At 40.5% G+C, this 26,466-nt stretch overlaps 1 protein-coding gene across 1 annotated transcript in view; it reads right to left on the minus strand.

Annotated features, from left to right (window-relative positions):
- Positions 1-20,672: 20,672 nt before the first annotated feature.
- The window catches only part of TOX3 (TOX high mobility group box family member 3), a 106,289-nt gene continuing 100,495 nt past the window's right edge, over positions 20,673-26,466 (minus strand). Inside the window, exons 6-7 of the mRNA XM_060131806.1 lie at positions 25,611-25,691; positions 20,673-21,398 (exon numbers count right to left, since the gene is read on the minus strand). Of these exons, the coding sequence (XP_059987789.1) occupies positions 20,673-21,398; positions 25,611-25,691 (807 nt within the window). The remainder of the gene's footprint in view (positions 21,399-25,610; positions 25,692-26,466) is intronic.

A 26,466-nucleotide genomic window follows, 5' to 3' on the forward strand; every position in this document is an offset into this window, starting at 1 on the left:
GTGATTTAACAGAAAGTGATGTGGGATTTTGGCTGAATAGGAGCCAGGTTTTTCAAAGAGCATATTATGCAGAGGGAGTAGCAAGTGCAAAGGCCCTGAGGCACAGACAAGCTAAGTACTTCGGAAGACTAGAAAGGAAGCCAGCATGGCTCCTTTAGTGAGTAAGATGAGAATGGTAGTAACTCAGGATGGAGAGGTGGTCAGGGTTCAGATTATATAAAGCCTTTTAGGTCATTATAAGGATTTGGGGTGTTAGGCTATGTGAGTTTTTAATAAAGTGGAAGGAAGACTCAATCCTATTAAAATAATATCTATAAACCATTGGACATTTATGTGCAAGGCATTGTGCCAGATAACACTACACTTCCATTATTGTATGACCTCCTTGCAAAGAAAGGGTTATCATTGCCTTTTAAAGATAAGGAAATAAGCTCTGAGTAAGATCACAGAGCTTGTAAGTAATGAAGGCAAGATTCATATTCAAACTTCAATCCATCTAGTCCCAGAGTCAAACACTGCCCACTATACCCCACACTGAGTCCCATCATCTGTATTTTCTTATTTTCACAAAAGTATTAAGGAACTAACAACACACATATATCATATTGTTGCCCTTAATTAATATATAAGAACGTTTATTGACAGTGGATAGAGTTCTCTTTATCCCCTGGAACTAGTTAATAATTATTTACATTAAACCTTCCCAGTTCAAATTACTCTATGGCTTCTGTCTCCTGACTGCACCCCGACTAATACCCACCCCATTCATAGCCACATCCCCCAACCTGCCTGCAGTGTCATATTGTTCACTGGTGTAATAAAGGCTCTAAAAAGTACCAGTTCAATTTTGTTTAACTATTAATAACTTTCCCAGGTTTATTTGACCATGAGATCTTTTTAATAGCTGAATACTTGTTACTTAAGTACCTTAAAGTGCACAGTATTCCACAATTCAGTTTCAGAAATGCTGCTTTGGGGACTCATCCCTAATCTAATTAATGTTTCCTAAGAAGGTAAAAGTGCTCACAGCCTCCAAAGGTATTAATTTCAATTTAATACATTATTGAATATCTAAAATGTTCAGGATACAGAAAGCTTAACAATAAATGGAGATGGAAATGTGAAAGGTGAATGTGAAAAATGCCATAGAGAATTTCTGGTGGAAAAATAGAGGAGTGAGCAATTCATCTTGACTAGAGGAAATATCAGGAAAACATGCTTCTTGGAAGCAGGGATATGTGAATTCAGTAACAGAGGATGAGCAGATTTTGACAGAGAGGCATACAATGGATTGGGAAAAGGAAGGAAAAGCTGACATATGAAACAGGATGAAAAGACGTATAAGCATTCGTCAGAACTCTTAGGCTACAAATGACAAAACCCAACTCAGTGGCTTCAGGAGAAAAGGGAATTTATTGGCATGAAGACTTGAGAAGTCCAATCTATGATGCAGGCACCTGGATCCAGAGACCTACATCGTGTCACCAGACTCAGGTTGACTCTCCCATCTCTTGGCTTTACTTTCCTTGGCTGGACACCATTTTCACCCCTGGAGTGTCTCTCCTAGAGTTAGCTGCAATAAACTTATGTATGTTCCTGAGCAACCTGAGTTAACAAAGAGATTTTTCCAACCCTAGAGCTCTAGACTGTGACTGAGTCACATGCCCATCTCGAAATCTAACCCTGTGACCAGTAGCATGTGATGCTCTGTTTGGCCAGGCCTGCTTCACATGTCCATCTTTGGGGCAAGAATGGAGTCACTAACACCCATACCACACAGAAAAGGGAGAACCAGGATTCAGTTACCAAAAGAAGAGGAATAGCTACTAAGCAAGCAAAAAACCTTACAGATTGTACTTCACTACAAATATAGGAAAGAATAGATGAAATGATGCTAAATTTGATATTGAGACTGATGACCCCAAAATTAAGGCGAGTCTTGTCCGTACGTGAAATCATGATTTAACACGTGAAAAATAGAAAAGTCATAATTCACTCTAAGGCACACATCAACTTTCTCAAACTACCAACAAAACTGGGGGTGGGAGGTGGGGGAATCCATAAACGTAGATTAAAGAGAGTTTCACGACAGCAGAAGAGACATCGAGGTTTGAAGCTTTTCAGAAGTCATGGGGTTAATTCCACTCTGGTGTTTTTTTGAGCAACTTTGACTGATGACACTTTTATGGGGAGGATGATAGGGACTAAAAGTAGGACAAGGTGATACTGCTTCCTGACAGTGGGTTCATAAAGCTGATATTAGATATTCAGGGGCAATACAAAAATAAGGACAGCAAATATTGCCCCAATTCCTCATTACCCAGGAGCCTCAATATTAGATTAACAAACTAAAGCTGCCACAATGCTGATAGGCCCTCGTGAGGATCTGCTAACAAGATGTGAACACGCTTAATAAAATGACCAACTCTTGCTGATATAGAGCCAACTAATTACCTGCCACATAGCCAGGCTGTGCTCTCCTGGCTGGAATTGATAGCAGGCTGTCATTGTGAGAGGGGACAAAAAGGCAGTTCAGGGTTGAGGAATAAGAAGAAAAGGTTGATACATTACACTGGACAGTGCTACTTTATATCAAATTATCTTGGTTTGCCAAGAGTCACACTGTCAGGCAAGTCCAAGCTAGTATTTTTAGAGAAATCTAGAGTGACTTAGAATCCCATCCACATACCAAATATTGGAGAGGGGGCGATGAAAGCTACTTTAAAGTTTGGCTTTCAGGAACAGAGGAAAGAGAAAGTATACTAGTGCTGTCGAACTCAATTCAAGAAACATATCTTTTTGCAGATATTCTGTACTCTGGGATCCTAAAATATGCATACGTTACATTCCTGGTATAAAGCGATTCCTTCTTACAAAAATAATGTCCATTTGGGAAACCTCTGCTTGTTGCACTGCTATTAATTTGAAGATCACTGAGTTGCAAATCTTCTAGTGTTTAAGACTGAAGTTTAGCTAGAGATTTCTGGTTAAGTAAAAAATACTAGCCACGTAACATGACCACTAGAGTTTGCCCTTTGGCAAGAACATCCATGTGCATTTAATAGACTCACCTCACTTAAGTAGGCATAAGCTACCTCCCAGTGCCTGGGAATTAAGAAACTTTGAGTGAAAACAGAACAAACCACTGACTACGTGCTCACGTCAAGGCATTTGGCCTGCTGGCCTTTCTTGACCCAGCTGTCACACAGGGGATCATGGTGCTTTTTTTCAGCCACACGTTTATCTCATACATCAGTGTTACATCCAAAGATGAACGTTCATTCTCACACAAAGGGGATATTGACCAAGAGAGCCTGGGGCATTGGCAACTTTCTGAAAATAAAATAATAGGAAGCAAAATAAGGCAGCAGACGCATAATAATAGTTCACATAGGTCTGCAAAACAATAGTTACAGTTTGTTCATTTGCTTAAAGGGTCAAAGTCCCTCATTTATTATGTTTTTCTCCTTTCTAGGGCAAATGAATGGAGGGCGTACTATAGAACGGAATCTTCTTTAACCAGCTAGTGGGTTTATTCCATTAGCCCATCTACTTCATATTCATCGGTAACGTCTTTCCTCCTCTAACTTCAGCATGTAATACCTTTTGGCTGGTCCCTCAAGACACTGTATATTTCCATATTAGCAGCCTTTCATTATAAGTAGTAAAAACTAACTTTGATCAATTAAAAGACAAAGGAGAATGCATTAGGCTTATTTATGGATGAAGTGTTGAACATTCACAAGAATTTGGGAAGCAAGAACCAAGCCTACTATGGAGATCCCACAGAGGAAGTTCCAAGACCTTCTCTTAACAAGTGTTTTCTAAATCAACGTGATGATAGGAATCACCTAAGATTCCTTGTTAAAACTATGATTCTTGGTCCAATCTGGACCTACTATATCAGAATTTTTCAGGGAGTAGCCTGAAATTTGCATACTTAACAGAAAAGACTAAGAAACACTGAAAAGTGGTAATATGAATTCCACTCCACTGGTCTTCTGGCTCTGTTCCAATTGGCAGTTCCAGGAAGGGATAATCTGATTGGCTCACCTGGGGACAGGTGTCCCTGATCCATCAGCTATAACCAGAAGGGCTGTGTCAGAGGACTCTGTCCTATGCATCAAGAAGCAGTTCCAAAGAAGGAGAAATCATGAACAGCAGGGAAACCACCACTAAGTCATTCCACCACCAATAAAATAAGCCAAAGTGTGTAGAAATTCATTATCAGGTCTTTACAATGCATCCAGAGTTCTGAAATACCATATCAACAATTTTTAAAAATCATGAAACATAACTGTGCCGGAAAGTTGGAGGGAATGTCCCATTTGCAAATCCAATCTGGAATTGGAGTTTGGATAGAGCAAGTGGAAAGAAATCAAAACATAGAGCCTTTCAGTGAAAAATGCAACATCGGGGACATCATTTATGTTATGTAGGTCCAACCCCTCTCCCCAATCCCCAGGCACACACCCTGAAGTGTTCCCAAATAGGAATGCTTCCCTATTGCGCTGTATGGAAAGCATCAAGTCAGTGGACAAGCTTGGGACAGACCCACACCCCACTCTTAGCTGGCTTTAGGGATGTTACCTTCCATGTCTTCTGCTCTTCCCCCAGGAGGCCCCACAAAGACTGATTTTGCCAGTAATAGCAGCTTTACAGTCTTCTTTGTCCACAAGGTCTTAGTCACAGCGAACATTCAATAGATGGCTTTGCTGCAGGCGTAATTTCAAATGCCAGAAAAGCATCTGACGATGTTGGGTGTTTGGAGAGCCATTGTTTGGAAGATTAAGTGCTGTCCCATGTTCAATCATTTATTCGACAGCCAAACAGGGAACCTAATGGGAGGAGGCAAGTGAGGCCTGGATGTTTCAGTGGATGTTGCAGGGAAGAATTTCTCTCCTTATTTTATATGTAAAACCAAGGACAGGGAATCTGAACAATCAGCAGGTTACATGGCCTCACTTTGAGGGACAAACTACTGGAATAGACTCTAGGCAAAGTCCTCACTTAAAAGGTAGGCTGAGGGCACATTCCCAAAGCCAGAAAACTAATTTTGGCACACAGCAAAAGCACGTGTACCCTTTCCCTGGACTCCTGCTAGATGCATTGTATCAGCCAACTCTCTGAGAAGAATTTCCTTTGCAGAAAGTATTTTATGTGCACTGTTCATGCCATCCAGTGTGCACTCTCTCCTTCTGGCAACAGTACTCTGATTTTCATAGGGGAACTACCTCTCCCTGTTCTCAGTCCATGTATTGATACTTCTAGGGGAGTTGAATCTATCCTCTCCCGGGATGAACAGGTGACTTGAGCTTAACCATTCAGAGCAGGACATTGCGGTAGTCCACAGTGATTGGTTTATGCTCGGGCATGAGACCAAATCAGAACCAAATTAATGCAGTGAGATTTTCCTGGGATGGTGAGAGAGTACATCCTTTGTTCCGCTGAGAATGCCAGCAGTAAGGATATCGTGAGCCGGTACTTCCAAGAGTCAGTGAGTGGAACCTGAGGGTGCAGATAGCACAGTAGACAGCAGAGCAAAGGCACAGAGAAAATGAGCCCTGGCTAGTCTATGACTTGTTTGTGCTCTTGGCACCAGCTGAGCCTGAAGTCAGTCCTGTCCCTGGACTTTTCATTTACTCAAGCAAATAAATTCCCTTATTTTCCCTTGGCCAATTTGATTTTGGGTTTTTATCTCTTGCAACTGAGAGTCCTAATTAAAACAGGAATGAAGAGAATAATGCACTTTGTCAATCCTGTTTCTTTAAAAACTATCTATTGAAGGAAAAAGAACCAAAAAACTATCTATTGAGCACCTGTTCTGGGCTTCTAAAGAAGTAGAAGGCATCGTCCTTCCACCAAAATTTGCTTCGTTCCTGAAGGAAAAGGCAATGTTCATGCGTGCACAAGGTATGGGGTCACTTCTACTTAAAGCAATGAAGAGGGTCAGTATATCAAATGATATACCAAGGGGTTGAGGTCCTACAAAGAGAAGGATCAACATGGAAGGCAAAAGGAGGTTTTCTTGGAAGTGAGATAAGCTGGGTTTCTTCCCCCTTATGGACCTGGCGGAAAGGGCCTAAGTTTGACACAGCATTAAGTGTTTTGCTCAACTCTGTAATCCTCTTTGGTGCCACTGAGAAATCTAACGAATTCAGCTTCCCCTTCTCAGGTGCTCTTTCGTAAGCTGGATTTGGAGAACTCTTCCAATGCTCCAGAGGTTAGTTCAGGTCAGCCAAAGTCATCTTGTCATCCCTCTGCAATAACTGTCAGGGAATGGACTATTCTTAAATGTCTTTCAATTGATTTCTCATGAAATTATCTAGAAACCAGTCAACCAACATCTTTAAGCATTTTTTGTGGACCTCGCACTTTCCTTGGTGGTGAGGGAATACAAATGGTCATGTGTAAGACATGACCCGTGTATTCCCTGCAACATAAAATCACTGGTGACCCACATAACAAATTAAAAGAATCTTTAGGAGCTTATTTGGTATTACGAAAGAGCAGAGGTTGGTTCAAGGAGAGGGAGGTCAAAATGTAAGCTCCCTAAAGAGAGGGTTCGCATCTTAGGCAACTTATTCCCACTAAGTACAATTCATGGCCTTACAGAAGGCACACTCAGTGGATGGATGTGGATTGAACAAGGTTTATTGAAGGTTTGCTGAGAGTAATATTTGGAAGATACAAGCCAGGACGATGGGAAATGCTCCACTTCTATTTGTGAGATTCCGTCCTATGGGAAAATATGCTAGACTGTCACTGAAAGACTGATCGGCTTGGCCGAACTCCAGACCACTCTGTACATTCACAAGTGAGTGAAAGATGGTTTATGAGATGCTAAGTTTCTCCATATTGGACTCCAAAAGCATTTCTTCTTTCTAACCTTGAACTGTGCCCTTCTCATTAAAGATCAGAAATAGGGCAAAGATTGGAAAAGTAACTGGGACATAATTGCCTCAGGTAAAGGAGGTCAGAAGTCTTAAAGGACAAGTGACTTTCTCCTGCTGTGGGAATTTCCCTGGGTCATCTTACACTCGCGTACTGTATTCTAGTCAATGCCTGGATTATCATTACCCTTTCACAGTAAATCATCCTAGCATATTTTGGAATGTCCCCCATTGTCCAGGAGTGGTTGGGTAGAGTGAGAATATATGTGTTCAGCTTACCTTTCTATGTGTGCAACATTCTATTACAGCCCTCACCAAACTGTTTTATAATTACTTTCATCTATAATTGCCTAGATCTCCTTGCTTCTGCCCTTGCTGCCCTATAGTTTATTCTCAACCCAGAATGATCTGTTTCAAACATAAGTCAGATTGTGTCATTCTACTGCTCAAAATTCTCACTCCCTTTTTCACTCAGAGGAAAAACCCAAGTCCTAATAATGGCCTAGAAGATCCTAGACCAGTTATTCTCAGGGGAATAGGAAATTAAGAAAACCTAGGGAGGCTTAAAATAAACAAACAAAAACAACATCTAAGCTGTACCCCAAACCACTTACACCAATCACTGGAGCTGTTATTTGTTTTTAAAGGTTCCCCAGGTGGTTTATTTTTTTATTATTACAGTGAATTTTGAACATACACAAAATTAGAAAGAAAGTATACTGACATCCACAACTCAGCTCCCACATCTCTCAACCCATGGCCAAATGTGTTCTTTCCCCATCCCCATCCGTTTCCCCCATCTTGCATTATTATGGAGCAAATCCCAGACATCATCTCATTCTATCTATAAATATTTCAGTAAGTAGCATGGAAAGCCAAGGACTCATTTTTTCCCAACATAAGCACAATATCATGATCACACCTGATATTGTGTGATCCGGAAAGAAATTAACAGCCATTGTGATCCACTGTAAGGACTGAGAACCACCACCCTACATGGCCTGACTCCCTGCTTCCCACTTGGAGTTCATCTGCTTTCTTCCACACTCCCTCCCCTGCAGCCAAACTGGCCGCCTTGCAGCATCTGAAAGACACCAACTATCTAGAGCCCTTGCACTTGCCATTCTCCCTGCCTGGATGCTTTTCCCCCAGATGGACATCCATTTTTTCCCCTTGCCCATCATCACTCTCTCTGAGGCTTTCTTTGACTACTCTATTCATGACTGCAGTTCATCCTCTGCTCATCCCTTGATGCCCTCCCTATCCCCCTTCCCTGCTTCTCTTCATCCACTGCATTTGATACCCAAATTCTTATTGAACTAATAAAACCATATCCCCAACACAATATAATTCCATGAGAGAAGTCACCATGTAAGTATTTGCTGAACAAATGCACGAGTGAATGACTCAATTGGGTAATATTATGCCTACCTGTGAACCAATGAGATGGTGGGATAAAATGTAAGAAGTAAAATAAATACTCTATTTCATAAAGATTAGAGAAAACCCATACAATTTGTAAACATGAAAAGGTAAGACTGATTAATAGTTAACGCATTCACAGAGAGCTATTACTGGAAGGTAGGGTGTTGGAAATAAAATCCTAAGCTCTGAGGTTAACATCAGAAAGGACAGCTGTTCTCTTTTATTAACAGTCCCTTGGGCTGCTTGTACCAGAGAATTTAGCCAGGTTGGTAAAAAGGGACACCACACAAGACAATCATAAAGAAACAGTTGGGACTTCCCTGGCTGTCCAGTGGTTAAGACTCCACGCTTCCACTGCAGGGATCACGAGTTGGATCCCTGGTCGGGGAACCCAGATCCCGCATGCTGTGCAGCCAAAAAAAAAAAAAACCACAAAAAACAGTTGCGATATATTGATCAAGCTTAGCAGTACATATGCACGTGTTGTTATACATTCTACATAGAAATAATGGAATGTGCGAGACCAGGTCCAAGTAGGCAAAACCCCAGCATCCTTGCTCACTAAGCATTCATATTCTCTTTTGCAGGAGAACCTGATCTCAGGGCTCATTGTACCGGCTGCTGCTCTCATGGAATCAGGAGCATTCCTGGCCATCTGCCAGGTGTAGGAAACAGCAAGATGGTTGAGAATTTCTGAAAGGCTGGGGCTGCACACAGGCATAATACAGTACTAAAGCCATACTTCACTACCTTCCTCTTCTAGGGCCAAGGAGGACGATTGGAAGCAGTCCCTTTGGAAACCATACTTAAAACAGGTTGTTGCAATCCAGACTTAGAACATTAAGTATTGGCTGTCGATATAACAAGAGAGGTAACCCTTACTCTCCCTGGCTGCTAAGGCACAGACGTCATGCTTGTTGGTACCTGGTGGATAAATATTCAAGGGCACCATCATTAGGGCAACAGGTGGTGGATGTGCACGAATAATGGTCTCCCGCCTGGCACCCACTCCTCTGCCTTAGGAATCATGGAAACTAGAGAGGTGTCCAGACAGGAAAGATGCTTCTCACTTCTCAATGATAACACGGTGCACCTTGGAAACCTGTGATCCTACTGTAATAAAGACTCCAGTCATCAAAGCGTAGCAGTTACCTTTGAGAGTCTCAGGCAAAAATTCAGCAGTGGCTGCCCACCCATGAGTCAGAGAGAGGGGCAACAGGAGAGCTGTGTTCATTTTCATGCCCAATACATGTGTGTTGGAAAACAAGTCTCTCACCAAAGTCTTTTGTTCTGTAATTTACTTTCCATGTTCTACTGTTCCGTGCAAGAAGAGCTGCCGAGTTCTTCGTAAATGCAGGCCTGCTTTGTAAATGCAGTTAAGAGGAAATGAAGTTTCTCTTAAAACCCTAATGAATTTTCTTTTTGGTTGCTTTGCTTAGGGGTGATAGGGACCTAGGCTCATCATTTTTTTTTTGTTTTAGAAGACATGGGTATTTATGTATATAATGATGGGATGTCTGTAGATTCACTAATTCCATCCAGAAACATTAAAATAAGCATTGGGCTGATGTGCAATGGCCACAACTTGGCCCAACAGAACTTTCTTTTGCTGCTTTGGAGAAAGCTGAAGAAATTAGTACTTTCTACAGAATAGACCCATTTTTTTTTTTCTCTTCTTTTACCTGCTAAACTAGCTATTTGCGTTCAGCCATTCATCTGAGTGGCCTAATGCAGTAAGCTCCTGAAGCCCCGTGGGTGACTAGAAAGTGAACTTACTGCTGGAGGTGAGTTAGGGTAAGTGGGTCTCCCAAGGATGCAAAAAAGAGAACCTGGCCTTTTATATTTGCAATTTTGCCAAACCTTGTATAAGTATGTAAACATCATAAAATATGTTACAATGTTTACAGCATATGTCTCTTATTGTTAAGAACTATTGTGAAAGTAGGAGCAGAGTCTACTTCTTAAAATTTTTTTATATAATAGTTATGGCATCCAATTATACAATAGTAATTGTGAATAATTATACCAAACCCCAGTCTGTTTTATGACTACTTCTCATGCTGAGCTCGTATACTCTGTATAAACACCATCTGTATCAAGCATAAAACTCTTAGTTGTTCTAAGAACACAGGCTTACAAAACGTAGCTTATTAGTTCTGGAGCCAAGTCGTTACATGGCTATCGCCTGGGCGCCCACAAACCCCATGAATCCAATGATCTCCTTCTTCTCGGGCTCCGTTCTGTTTTTTTCACTCAGAGCTTAGTTACCTATGCGCTCAGGATCCTTGTGGGAATCGTGGCCCACATGCCCAGACCACTGACCCGCTTCCACAGAGGTTTTGCTTATCATTGAATGTGCTTACTTTGCTCTGCAGAGTTCTGTTCATTTTCTATATATGAGGTGGTGATTTAAGCACTTGAAGTTGGTCAAGAGCAGTGCTTCCTGAATTTCTCTTGGTCAAGTGATATCGAGGTCTTTGGGTGCCAGACTGTTCCTCCAGAAATCTTCAAATGAAGCTTTCCCCTGAAGATGCTCCCCACTATGTGAAAAGTTTTTAACAATGAAAGGGAAGAGCAACTTGAAAAAACATGACTCTAGGCTCTGAACAGTTTTTGGTTCAAGAATTTAAACCATAAGATCCAGCAATCCCACTCGTGAGCATATATCTGGAGAAAATTATAATTCAAAAAGATACATGTATCCCAGTGTTCATTGCAGCACTGTTTACAATAGCCAAGACATGGAAACAACCTAAATGTCCATCGATGGATGAATGGATAAACAAGATGCGGTATATATATACAATGGAATATTACTCAGCCATAAAAAAGAATGAAATAATGCCATTTGCAGCAGCACAGATGGACCTAGAGAGTGTCATACTGAGTGAAGTAAGTCAGACAGAGAAAGACAAATATCATATCACTTATATGTGGAATCTAAAAAAATGGTACAAATGAACTTATTTACAAAACAGAAATAGAGTCACAGATGTAGAAAACAAACCTATGGTTGCCAGAGGTGGAAGGAGGGGGAGGGATAAATTGGGAGATTGGGACTGACATATACACACTGCTATATATAAAATAGATAGCTAATAAGGAACTACTGTATAGCACAGGGAATTCTACTCAATACTCTGTAATGACCTCTATGGGAAAATAAACTAAAAAAGAAAGTGGATATAAGTATAACTGATTCACTTTGCTGTATACCTGAAACTAACACAACATTGTAAATCAACTATATTCCAATTTTTAAAAATAAATAAAATAAAATACTAAATTAAAAAAAGATAAAAGATAATGTGCACCCCAATGTTCATTGCAGCAATGTTTACAATAGCCAAGACATGGAAGCAACCTAAATGTCCATTGACAGAGGAATGGATAAAGACGTTGTATATATATATACAATGGAATATTACTCAGCTGTAAAAAAGAATGAAATAATGTCATTTGCAGCAACATGGATCCACCTAGAGATTATCATACTAAGTGAACTAAGTCAGACAGAGAAAGACAAATATCATATGACATCACTTATATGCGGAATCTAAAAAAAAATGATACATATAAACCTATTTGCAAAACAGAAACAGACTCACAGACTTCAGAAACAAACTTATGGTTACCAAAGGGGAAATGTGGGGTAGAGGGAGGGATAAATTAGGAGTTTGGGATTAACATATACACACTACTATATATAAAATAGATAATCAACAAGGACCTACTGTATAGCACAGGGAGTGCTAGTCAATATTCTGTGATAACCTATATGGGAAAAGAACCTGAAAAATAATGGATATATGTATATGTATAACTGAATCACTTTGCTGTACACCTGAAACTAACACAACATTGTGAATCAACTATACTCCAGTATAAAATAAAAATTAAAAAGTTTTAAACCTCTTGTAAATCAAGTATACTTCAATAAAAAAATTAAAGAAAAAAAGAATTTAAACCTCTATAGACAATTACCTAGCCACCTCAAGAATCTGACCTTCATATTTTGTCCAAAATATGAACAATGTACATATTTTGTCCCCGAAGGACAAATAAGTTGTTATTTGTCAATAAACAAACTTCAGACATGACCAACAAATAAACAGAAATTTTTTCACAGTAATTAAGCCCAATCCCAAAATGATCATTTGTTCCCACTCTGAAAAGTCATTCTGCTTTGACTGGTAACTTGTGTCCAGCAGTTAAATGAACCCCAGATACACATTTCTGGGCTCTTGAAGATCTAGAAGCAAATATTATTGCCACCTTTTTAACATATTAACATCTTGCAAATTTTCCCTGATAGAAAGTCCTGATCTTCTTGCTAAGATTTTAGAATTTGTGCTGCAAGAAAATGTAATAATTTTTTGGTAAGAAATTTTCTCCAATTAGCATAAACGATGATGATTTTATTCTCTACATGCAAAAGGATAGTGCATTTCCCCCATGGAATTAGGTTCTGCTTTGGAAAGAACTGTAGTTGTACTCACATTCCTTGGCCAAAATATTCTGAACATCATTAAAAAGTTCCATGCTAGTATGCCAGCCTTCGGACACAATTTATGAAAATGGTGCAAGTCCTTCCAGGTAACTGTCCAAACGGCCAAAGATGGATATCTTAATTTGTCATCCAAAAAAGCACACAAGAGGTCAGACTGTATGTAGGTAATTTCCTCAGACGCTGTTATTTGTCCCCCGGGATTCCACACACTCAATATGAATTACAGAGGAGAGGATTAAGAGTGGGCAGAAAGGGTGAGGGTGGAACAGCAGGACTGAATGATTTGGGCAAAGATCTTGTATCAGATTTGCAAATTACCAATGAAGACAGGTTTACAGCATGGCATCATTTTCGCTCATTGTGACAAACTGGAAATTAAGGATCCCTCTGCATGTCAGAGGGATGACGTTTAACAAGGAATGTCGCTGCTTAACACAGGGAGATCAGCTAGGTGGTTTGTGACCACCTAGAGGGGTGGGATAGGGAGGGTGGGAGGGAGGGAGACGCAAGAGGGAAGAGATATGGGAACATATGTATATGTATAAATGATTCACTTTGTTATAAAGCAGAAACTAACACACCATTGTAAAGCAATTATACTCCAATAAAGATGTTAAAAAACAACCAAACAAACAAGGAATGTTATCAAAAGACTCTTACTTGGTAACAATAGATCCTTGGAGGCAAGGCAGACTGACCAGAAAGAAAAAGTAGGCCAAAAATCTGAAAATAAACATAAGACCTGGATCTCAAAATAACCATGATCCTGTTGACTCTGTATAAGTCACTCAAACACTCGTGAATGAAAAGCCTCAAAATATTCGTTCACCAGAATGCTGGTGCCTGGTATTATGGATGAATATGTTAGAACGTCATTCAATTTTATTTAACCTTAGCAAGTGATTGTTTTCAAGGTATCTTCAGAACTCTGTTCATCTAAAGTTAAGACAGTAATAAAATCTTGTGGACAGGGGACATAGGATTGGAGGTCCTTACTCCTATATTTCCTTTGACAAGTGGCGGCCTGTAGTAAAACACACCCTGCTTAGCAAGGGGCCTTGGAAATGAAGAAGTAACTTATGTAGTAGGGCGCAGGGTCACTACCCATAATCCCTAGGAAGACGCGTTCCCTATCCTGTCATTGATTTCCCGTGTTCAATATTGATTCACCAGATTCCTTAAATAATGTGTAACAATGCACACCTACCTGGTGTTTACCCATCTCAATGTTCCCTGAAACCTGCTTTTTATAGCAGGTTTATATACACATATAAACACATAGAGAAATATTATGCTTTGGCACTTTTGTGGCACCTCCAGCCCCAACGTTCGAAGCCCACGAGTCAAAGCTGTTTGCCCGAATACAAAATAATTACAGAGAGATCTTGGTAGGGAAAACAATCAGACTGGAAGGTATTCACACTGAAAAAAGTGCCATGTGGCATTATGCCCCATTGAGAACACGGGCTAGGGGGCATTCACTTTGGTTTACTGCCTGACTAGCCATGAGGAAAACATGGATTAATTATTCTCTTTGGTACTGTGATGGATTTCTGCCATCTATCTATCTATTTATTATCTATTTATATTTATCTATCACCCGTCTATTCACACACACATATTTATTTACACATCCTACATACAAATATACAACAGTTATAAATACATGTCAAATATATACAAATATTATACCTATATTATACCTATACCTGCCATACCTATACAAATATTAGAAGGTAAATGAAATAACAGGTCTAGAAGGAGAAGATTTCCATTCCAGTTCTGACTGTGTCTCTTATAAGCAAAGAGATACTGGAACAAGTCACAACCCTCTCTGTGCCTCAGTTTCCTTTTGTGACACGGGGTTCACTCCTGTCCTATCTAGAGAGGGAACTAAATGAGAGAATACACAGAAAACTGCTTTGAAAAGTACACAGTACTATATAAATGCCGGGGATATAATGAGATGTTTTACAAAAGAGCATTATTCCTCTGCTAAGAAGTGTACATCCACATTCACATTTTCTATCTGTGAACGTTCTTCTTTGAAATTAAATTGAGACCATAACCAACATCCCTCCCAGTGCTGCCTGAGGTTTTTACTCAAGCGAAAAAGCAAGGCCTTCTTTTTATCATTCATCGCATTTGAGTTCAAGCACCGAGAGGTACTTTTTAAAAGTGGTGAAAATAGCTTTCTTTTCACAGCAGAAACACAGAAAAGGATCTCCCTCTGGATGCTAATATAAGGATGAGGCTTATTCTGCAGTTGTCACCAAAGATGCCTTGATTCGGATTTGTCGATGGTGTGTTCCGCCACCAGGAAGTTGGGAGGGGTGTGAGAGAGCGCGTGAAGCCATCACTTTATTTATTTATGTGAATAATTAAAATATTGAGATACGTTTTCAAGTGGGAACCTTGTTCCATTTTTCATTTGGCTTTTAGTGCCAACCGGATACATCCTTCTCAAAAGTGAGTTAAGGTAAAATCCTTCATGTATTCAATCAACTCTGATCCTGCTGTTCCTTACTCAGACACTTTCAGTGCTTTTTGAATTAAGCACAAGTCTCCGGCTGGGCGTACAAGAACTTCTATAAATCTAATCCCAAACCTCCTTTCTAGCACTTTCTCCCGCTCACCTACCCCCAAACCACTGTGTGTCCAAGTTGCTATATTCTCTCTCTCTTTTGTTATTTTGGCCTCACCGTGTGGCTTGCGGGACCTTAATTTCCCAACGAGCCCCTGCAGTGGAAGCGCAGAGTCCTAACCACTGGACCGCCAGGGAAGTCCCTATTTGCTATATTCTCTACTGCTGTTTTAATGGCGCCTGTGCTTTCAACCCAGGTGGCTCTTCTCCTGTTCCCCCTTGTCTGGAGATGCCTCCTTCTTCTACCAGGGTAGGACTTCCATCTCGGCCTGGTGAAATTCTACCTAACCTTTTAAGGCACATCTTAAATGCCAGGAATCCCACGCAGCTTTTCCTAATTCCCCTAACCAATTGTAATCTCTTCCCTTTCTAAATAAATTGTGATTTTTCTCAGATTACCAAAAAAAAAACCAAAAACCAAAAAACAAAAAAAAACCACCACCACACGCACACACTACAACCCACATGCGTTCTATGTTGGCACACTGATCATTGACTACTGGGTGCTTTCCCTCACAACACTGAAAAAATAAAAGCTCCTAAAGTTAAGGATGGCTTTTATTTTATTTTTTTAACATGTATTATGAAAAATTTCAAACATATACAAAGTCAACAGAAGGCCCTGTTTATTTTTGCATCTCCTTTGGGACCTATCATAGTGTTTTGCATGTAGCAGAAGTAAATTTAAGTAATTAGGGCCTTAGGCAAATAGAGCTGTCTGTCTGCATATCTGACTCCATGTTTGCTGGATGGTTAAGCTTTTCCTTTCCACACACCAGCACATACAACCCACACACCTGTAGGATCACAGTCAACATGGGTTAAACCCATTCACCAACTTTCAAAATTCAGGGAAAGTGCTTATTCTCAGGGTTACGTCAGAGAGTCAGCAAAGCGAACTGTGTCTGAGAGGATGAGGAGAAAAACTCATTAATATTAAGGACATTTTCTAAGAGAATTCTAATCTGGTTGTGTATCTGTGTGACTTTCCAGGTGAGGCACATTTCTTGTAAATGTGAAATATTTGACCGATAACCTACAAGGGTTAGGGCTCTCTCCACATATCAGAGTCTTAGCTTTTCTTTACCTTGCATTATTAACTGACACAAAATATCATTTTGAAGAAGCCTCCCTCTTCCAAACCCTCACCTCAGACCCTTAATTCTACTATTTGAGACAGACTTTTAAAGAAATGTTGTGCCTACTTAGCCCATTGTTTTGCTATTACTGTGCGTGTGTGTGTGTGTTTGGGGGAGCAATGAAATCCTTCAAGCAAACCAGAATTCTAGAGTGATAGCTTACATGCCCATGCTGTGTCATCTCCAGTTAACTCAAACTGACTGTACACTTTGCTCTTCTGTGAGTGCACGGAAGATCAATAAATTCGGGGAAACTCCAGCCCGGCTCCCCCACTTTCCCATCCGATGCGAGTAGGTCTGAGGCGGTCATGCTCCTGTGACGTGTGTGCCACAGCTCAGGCAGGCAGGTGGTGCGGACCCAGCTCCCCACTTTCCCATCCGATGAGAGTAGATCTAGGCGGATCATGCTCCTGCGATGTGTGTGCCACAGCTCAGGCAGGCAGGTGGTGCGGGGACACCACTCAAGCTTGGCCTATTCAATCCCGAGTCCTGTACCGCGCATTCATGCATAGCAAAACACCATCTGGTCCTATTTTGCCTTTAGCAATCACAGCTGACCAAGAACGATAATAACAGCTGTTGCAAAACAAAAGCCAGACAAAGGGGGTGGGGACGGGGGCGAAGGAAAGGTTAGATGGAAGTCCAGTGCTGAAAAATGCTCCATGAAGTGAGAAATGGGAAAGAAACCATTCAGATGTCTGAATGGACACAGCAGAGGACTGCTACTTAAACTTGAGATATTAATCCATCTGTCTAGAACGCTTTCAACCCTCCGTCGGGTGGTAATATATTGCAGAAATTATGCTGCACGAAGGCATTTAAGCTTCTGTTCTTTGAGTCGGGAGCTAATGACCCCGTGTCAGCTAAAAATGAAAACTCCTTATCTTCTTTCATCATAAGGCAGGACAGGTTAATGCAAAAAAGAGAGTCTGTTTAGCCAGAGTAATAAAATAGTGTGCACATGGCAGGGGAGAGAAAAGGTGTGTGGTGGAGGACCGGGTGAGGGGGGGAGCCTCGTTAATGTCTGTGGACCACTTAAGAGGGAAAGCAGTTAGGCCGTTTAGGTGTCCCGCTAATCAGATACCACATTGCTCATGCCTATTTTTCATTACCCTGATTCATTTCTGACCTGTAAAAGTACACCACGTACTTACTTATGTCTCAGAAATAGGAACCAATCCTGTGTACAAAGTGAAATACAAGTTGACTCATAACGCGCTTTATCGGATCCTGAGAATAATATGGTAACAAGGTTGGGGAATTCTTTTCATGATTCAAGCTTTTTGACATTTTCAAGACATAGTTTTGCCTGGTGATTAATGCTTTAAACTGTAGTAATTAAGCTGTTTTTTTTTTCTCGAAATTGACCATCAATGGCTTAGCAGTGTTTAATCAGATGTGATAAAACCCAAGATTTATAAAAATCATTTAATAGATGATACAACACCTGCTTCTAACTGCAAACAGTTGAAAACAGACTTCATTTGCAATTCAGTCTTATCACTAGTGACATTTTTTTTCCGAGCAATACTTCATGGGTTTTCAAAATGACAATTACAGAACTAATACACAATTACTGTCACATGTAGTTTAGCGATTAATTTTGAAGACATTTGTCTAAAGGTTTCACAACAGAATATAAAATGGTTCTTATTGTTATGTAATGTTAGTTTCAATTCACAGAAAATCTTTTACCATCAGCTCTGCTTCTGATGGGTTTGATGCAAGCAGCTCATTTCTTTGTGGAATACAATTGCTCCCTTGTAGATGCGATTAGGCATCATTCTTAGACTGTTTGAACACTGATACCTGTCAACTAATACATCTTATGAAAAGCTTCAATTTAGACATAAATTTTCCTACAGCCAGAAATCTATAAATTTATAATTAGAATCTCTTGCTGTTCAATATTTGTACATAATGCAGGGGATGAGAAGATTATGAAATATTGAAAGCTGAATTCATTATTCATAGCCCACAACATACAGTAAATATTCTTTGAAATACAACAACTTTGAGGAATCCATACTCCATTATTTTTTGAATGTCTTGCACACAGTAGCCATGGATACCACTACTCACACCCTAATTTTTTCCAGATTAGGATTCTGGTCAGGGTTAACACTTGCTGTTTTTAATTTTCATTTTATCATAAGCAGTTGAAGACTGTTGCCAGTGGTAATTTGCAATTTTTATCAAGACCTCTTCATTATAGCTTCTGACAGGACAGATGCTGTAATTAATCATGCAGGACAACTGGGGATAGTGGTCACACTGTTCTCAAAGAGGAGTCACTACAGAGCAGGAAAAGGGGGGAAGAAATGGGCACTGAAATAATTATTTTGGCTTAAGAATTAGCATTCACCATCTATTTTAACAGCAACAAAAACACAGTGCCAGCTAGTCCAAGCCCCAAATAGAAGACAAGTGCTTCTTCCTCTATACTTACCTTGCCCTTGCATCTTAACAAAATGATAATCATAAAAAAACTTCTAATGGTTCTATTTCTTTTCCTTTTTTTCCCTTTTTTGGCCGCACTGCGCAGCTTGCGGGATCTTAGTTCCCCGACAAGGGATCGAACCTGCGCCCTCGGCAGTGAAAGCGAGGAGTCCTAACCACTGGGCCGCCAGGGAATTCCACTAATGGTTCCATTTCTAACGGTTTATTTGTTTTTTTACAGGCTCTGGTTTGGGGCCATGCAATCCACATTCCTGGCTATGAATCTCTTATTTCCAGTTGAAAACGGAAGAAGGTGCTTGGGCTCAAACACAGGTTGGTATGGGACCTATTCCCCCCATCTTCTACATATTCAAGGAACCCAAAGTGAAATTTGACATATTTTATTTTGAAAAGTGAACAGTAGTTGCCTGGTTGTTGCATCAAAATACAGTCTGCAGTTTTTACTGAAATGTGTTTATTCTATAGCAAGATAAAAGCATTTTTGTTTTAGTTAAGCAAAATACAAACAACTTAATTGCTGCTATCATAACTCATAAAAAAGTATAAAACAGCATAAAAACACAATAAGCAACGTAGCAATGAATGGTTTATGTCACCAGTGTTTACGTTAAAGCCTTGTTTATGAAAACTTTACAACACATGATATGAAAACTTACAACTTTGAAAGAAAATATTTACATTGATTATTCAGATGCGGTGCGCCTTTTAAATATTCTACCGGTATTACATCATAATAAAAACTCTTGCTCTTTTTTTTTTTTAAATCTTAACTTTTGTAATAACTGTCTCCATTTAAGTGCATTTCCCTTTTAAAAATACAGTGTTTTTCATTTTCGAAACTTGTCACTCAAAACACAGAATATAATATTCACATTCTTTTCTTCTAATTGGAATGAATATAATGGGCTAACAGTGGTCATAGATATTGTTACAACATATACTGTGGTTTGATTTGGAGAAGTCATGGGTAAAAAGTGAAAAGGAGTCAATAATTGAAACTAATCACTTGCATTTTTTTTTTTTTCTGGAGAGATTTAAGGAAAAAAAATAAGAGCTTTGGCAAAAGTCTGTGATTTACATTATGTTTTTCATGACAAAAAAATGCCATCAACGATTGACGTCATACAAATGTTTGTATGAAACTGGATTTTCGTATTTCAGGTAGTTACGACTGTGCTTTTTATTTTTAGGGCTTCGGAAGTTCCAATCGCCTTGAAGTGTGGTTTCTTCACTTCGGGAGAAATAAGGCCATTTGCTATGACTCAGAGAGGCCAGTTTATTATAATCATCAGTATGTCCCAGGATTCATTAAACGGTTTGATTCACATATTGTAGGTAGAGCCTGAATAAATAAAAAAAGGCATCACATAAAAGAGCACAGCTTTTCTTGTTTAAAAACAAAGTGGTTTAGAGTCAGCTAGAAGATGATTTTCAGCTACACTGTAGTTCTTATTGCCTATCTAATAGACACTTGAGAGGACCGCGTGATCTTTTACACATTTCTGCATAACCAACACCGACTCACGAGTTGCAGCCACACATGGTTTACTCTCGGACGCCACTCTCCTCCAGATGCGCAAATCCGCCTGCCACGTGCGTCTTCAGAAAATACTGACCTGCGATAATACTTGAGTCTGTGTCTGAGACTGTATCTGTGACTGGTGCTGCTGAGAGGCTGGCTGGGGGCTCCCGATGGTGGGGATGGGGGATGTAATCTGGGAGGTGACAGGGGAGTGCTGCCGAGGAGAAGGCTGGGACTGATGCTGCATGTGCTGCAGCTGCTGCAGCTGGAGATGCTGCTGCAGCTGCTGCTGCAGCTGCTGTTGGTTGATTTGCTGCTGGAGGTGCTGCTGCTGCTGCAGGTGCTGCTGCATGTGGTGCTGAAAATGCTGCTGCTGCATCTGCTGCTGGATCTGCTGATGCATCTGGTGCTGCTGGAGCTGCTGCTGCTGCATCTGTTGCATCTGTTGTTGCTGCTGCTGCTGCTGCTGCAGCTGCATCTGATGCTGCTGGGTCTGCACTGAAGGGCTCACTTGGGTGGAGGACGCCGAGCCCACCATGGAGCTGATCAGTGGAGCCCCAATGTTCGATGGCATGTTGGCTGCGATGGTGACCGAAGTGACGATCTGGTTCATGGGGAGTCTCATGGTTAAGGGTTTGGGAGCGATTGACCTAGGGAGCGATTGTTGGAGAGTCTGAGGGGAGGCCGACACTGTTCCGTGCTGAGACAGCGGAGGGCTGAGAAGGAGGGAGGAGGTCAAATTGGTGGACGCCAGGGTCTGCTGAACAGAACGAATGGTCTGGGCTTCTGCTGATTCGGCAGCAGCCTGCATTTTGGGGGAGAAGGTTGGGGTATTTTTAGTATTGTAAATTGATGTCAAAAATGGCCACCATTATTCATGCTTCCCTGAACCCAAGCACTTTGTCATGTGACTTTAAAGCTCCTTCCAGAGGTGGAGTGACACCCCCCACCCTTTGAATCTGGGCTGGCCTGGCACCCTTGCTCTGGTCAACAGAATGTGATGGAAGTGAGGCTTCAAATTCTGTCTGTCTGTGTCTGTCAGAACCTACCACCTCGTGATGACAGCCATGTGGCCCAGTTACCCACTCAAGAGCCAGCTCACTGCCAGCCAACTGCCACATAGGTGTATGAGTCCAGCACCAACCCCCTGAGGCTGACTGCACACAGACGAGCGGGACTAGCTGATCCTGCCAAGTCTTGGTTGAGATTTAAAGACCCAGCTAGTTAACTGGCACTTTCTGGGATAAATGCTTATCTTTTTAAGTCATTGGGCTTGGGGCTGGTTGTTACACAGCACTATTGTAGTAAAAGATGACTGATACATATATTTAAGAGTAACAATTCTTTAGCATTTAAGTCTGAACTAATGTCACCAGCAAGAACCATGTTGAAAGACAACAGAGTATAGACTGCCTGAGTTCAAATCTAGCTCTACTACTCAACAACGCTGTGGCTTGGGGCAAGTTAATTCACTCATCTGTTCCTCAGTTTCCTCATCTATAAAATAGTGTTATATGGTATTCACCTTGTACAGAGGTTGTGAGAATTAAACTAACTCATATTTATTAAGCATTTAGAACAGTGCCCGGCCTACAAAAAGCACTTCGTAAATGTTAGCTATTTTCATTAATTAACAATTACTACTACCAGAAAACAACTGTTGCCAGAAAACTTCAAAGCCCTGTATATAATAATCAAAGCCATGATTATTTATAACAGTGCTCACTTGAGTATAAGAAAAACATAACTGAATTCTTTAGAGACACTAAATTGAAGTACTTGACAACTTTAGAAATATTTTTAGTTTACCAAATATTTCCAAAATTTAGCAAAGGAGTCATACACAAAGGGAGAAAGTTCAGCACCCATGTGACTGCGTAACCTGTTATAAGATAAACAAATGACCTGGGGCTCAACACGGAGAGAAACTGCCTAATATATTTTGTACTAAAAACACATAATTACCTCCACAAAAATGAATTATTTTAAATGCAACTGGGATTGGAATAATTCCTCTTACAGACTATTTTTCCCTCTTATTCTTCATAAAATTTGGTTTTTTTGTAGGGGGTTGTGTATGGGGGGGACCTTGGCGGCATCAAGCTGCCATCCACTCTCTTTAATGATTCTGAATATTTATTTCTAGATTTTTACTACTCACATTTATAAAATCTACTATTAGAAGAAACCTGAGGAGTGACCTTACATGGAGAATCACTCAAGGTAGGAAAAGCCATGGCCGATGGCTTCTGTTTGAACACCTGATCAGCGTAAAGCTCCGTCCATCGGTGGACAGTTCTCTGGTTTTGTACAAAAGCTCAGGGGGCGCTGCATATTACTGGAGGGTCGTGTTCTGAAGCCTTTGGGTAAGAAGAAACCTGCAAATACTCATAATTATCTTTAAAAACCACCATTAAATCACCCACAAAGTAGAATACACACAGTCTTCTACATATAAACATGAACATTATTTTTATATACTCTAATATTAAAAAATTGCCAAGCCAGTCTTAAGGAAAAACTACAAGAAGAGTCTATATTTAAACACCTGGGCAATCACACCATTATGCCTATGAGATGCTCCCCTAGTGCAGAATGGAAAAGGGTGGATGGCTGTGAAGAGCTCCTGCTCGTCTGCTGGGTCTACTCCCTCATGGTTGAATATTAAGCTTCTATTAATTTTGTTGGTTGTTGTGAAGATTAAAAGTGAGAGTAGGGCTTCCCTGGTGGCGCAGTGGTTGGGAGTCCGCCTGCCGATGCAGGGGACACAGGTTTGTGCCCCAGTCCGGGAGGATCCCACATGCCACGGAGCGGCTGGGCCCATGAGCCATGGCCACTGAGCCTGTGCGTCTGGAGCCTGTGCTCCGCAACGGGAGAGGCCACAACAGTGAGAGGCCCACGTACCGCAAAAAAAAAAAAAGTGAGAGTAGAGTCACATCTTAAGGGAAAGTCCCGGGCTCTGATTGTAGAGACTTAAGTTAGATGCACATGTGATGTTTATTATTTCTAATGTTGAGGCTGAAATCTCGCTCACTTGTAACCTCACTCCTTGGATGAGTTCTTCCATCCAGGGCACAGAGATCAAGCTTAGGCTTCCCTTCCATGATGGCTCTTATATTTGAGGACCAAAATCATACTCCCTCAAATCTTTGCTTCCATGATTCTTTCAATTATTTAAGTATTATTATAAGTATTATTTAAGTATAACTATTTAAGTATAAGTATTATTTAAGTATTATTCAATTATTTATTTCTAGATTTTGGTCCTTACCATCATGGAGGCAACCTGCTGGAGGGCCTTCAGTTGGTCAACCACTGGGAACCAATTCTTTAGATGTGATCTAATCAGCAAGCTGTACAGTCAGATGCTGCTTCCTGTGAGATCACCATATTAGCAGGTATTTCACACTTTGGGTTCCGGTTGAAATTATTCTAAATTTAGACCTCAAGGACTATTTTAGTTGCCTGTCATGTCTCTGACTATAAATTTAGGGTGCTCTCAACTGCACTTACCTAATGAAAAAAACAAAACAAAAACACCCCTCCCCCAAACAATTTGGATTTATTCTTTTTAAATTCCATCCTATTGAATAGTTTCTTAGAATCAATGTAATCAATCAATCCATTTGGAAACATTTCCGAATCGGATTTTAGTATCCAATGTAAAACGTTTAAGTTATCCCTTCTAAGTCGGTCACAGACCTGATCAGCCCAATCATGGATGCTATTTCCAGAATGCCTTTTGAGTTACTGGCTCTTGGCTTAAATCCATGTATGATCAATTATTCATGCTCTAATGCACAAAGATCACCTGCACCTGCTTCTAGGTAAATGAATGAATAAACGATCCACGCAAGAAGTACATGCACATTGTTACTCTATTCATGTCACTCCGTCTAATTAGCCACCAAGTACACCTCAATTCTTAACATCTGTGGCCCACACATTCTACCAAGGTGCAAATCCCCATCCAGAATAGGTATATCTCTCAATAGGCACCTTCCAGAGTCTCAGAAAAAACTTTTGCTACGGACCTGATGAATGTTTTCTCTTTCTAATGAGGTGGGAAGAGTCCTAAGAGCTATACCTACGAGGTATAGGAGTACCTCTCTTGATCTGTTTCTGAGCAGTTGCCAACGGTGGATCTCACAATTCCGGTGAGGATGAGAAAAGAGGGCTAAACCCTTTTTAAGTGGCTCTGCCGGCAACACTGACCATGCCCTGAGGCCCTATGTGGTACTCTGAGGCAACAACAATGACAATGAAATGGAATCTCTGCTTGCCAGGGGAAATACATCACGAGCAAAAACATTAGTTCACATTATCCTCCCCAAAGCCTCTCTAAATTCTAGAAAGGCTAAGGACAAAGTTAATTAAATGTTAAACATATAAGGTAACAGCTCATGCTCCTTTTGGATCAAGGTAATAGTAATCCAGAGTGACATTTGCTTCAGACTACTGTTGCATTTTATAATACATCAGGGCCCAGTGTATATTCTATGTATAATACATGTATACATGTCTTTTTTAAAGTACTTGGAGCCTAATTTTATTTTAAATAATCATGAGGCTTATTTATTTATATGATGTGGAACAGTTTGGTCAAAAACGCAACATCCTCTATTACATTATATCCTCTACAATGCAACCATTGAAGAATTTATGATCTGATGTCCAAAAATGCCTAACATACTTCTCAGTTTAAATAGAGGACATGAACACAGATCTCAGTCCCCGCTGGGAAGAAAGGGGCTGTTTGAAATCTGTCTAAATAGCCTCAACATACATATATAGAGATCAGTGACTCCTGGAAACAATTAGGATTCATCAGCTTGAATGAACACTTATTTTCCATGCCATCCTTGGGGTGATCTCTAACGGGAACAAATAAGTTTATGAGTTGTTCGAGATGCTTTTTTTTTTTTTTTAATCAACTCGAAGAGGAGTTGCATTTATGATTTCAATGCTCCAGGGCTCCTAACTCTCTCAGAGACTGGCCGCCCCTGTCTGGGTTTACCTTAGAAACGAGGCTGGCCCTATACGCAGCCAGGGCCTTCAGGTATTCTTTTTTGGCGGCTTCCGTTTTCCTTTTATAGACCTATTAAAAGACCACAATTAGCACCACCTTTAGCACACACATTCTCAGCCATAAAATAACTGCTGGGCAAATTACGTCGCAACAGAACTCACATAAAAAGTTGGTCTCCCTGGCTTTGATTTTTAAATGTAGAAACACACACACAGATATTAAAACAAAATGAAACCCTGCCACCCCCACTGGGGTACAACTCTGACGTTTACTATGGCAAACAGAAAAAGATTTCCGGTTGCAGCATAGAATTCATGAGAGTGACAGCTAAGGGCCTTCTGTTCGGGCAGTAAATAAGGTAACAAGGATGAAATTTGCAGCAAATGGTTTAAATTATAGAAAGTTAAGGAACTTCTCCATCCATGTCTTCTTTCCCTCACACCCATTTCTAAGCTGAAACAAACCAGAGGATGAAAAACCAACAATAATAGGGAAAGTGTGTGAAGACAGAAGAGGTAAGATGGAGGTCTTTCAACCTGGGTTTTCTTTCGGAGAAAAAACAAGAAAAATCAGAGATAGTGAAAGATGAAAGATTTCCATTAGTGAGACCAGTGAGTTACATAAATATATTCCAGTATATTAAACCTCATTTGGGCTTCCTTTTCTTAAACTGTGGTGTCTGATGGCTGGCTGTTATACCAAAGTGCAACTCTCCTTTTCTCCAGAATTTAAAAGTTAGATGCAGCAGTTTGCCAGCCCCCTTAGGATTACATTTCTAGGGTGGAAAATCAGTCTGCCGCATAGAGCATGAAGCTCAGTGCCAACAAACAGGCAGATTCTACAG

This window comes from Lagenorhynchus albirostris, chromosome 19, assembly GCF_949774975.1.
Source record: "Lagenorhynchus albirostris chromosome 19, mLagAlb1.1, whole genome shotgun sequence".
Taxonomy (NCBI): Eukaryota; Metazoa; Chordata; class Mammalia; order Artiodactyla; family Delphinidae; genus Lagenorhynchus; species Lagenorhynchus albirostris.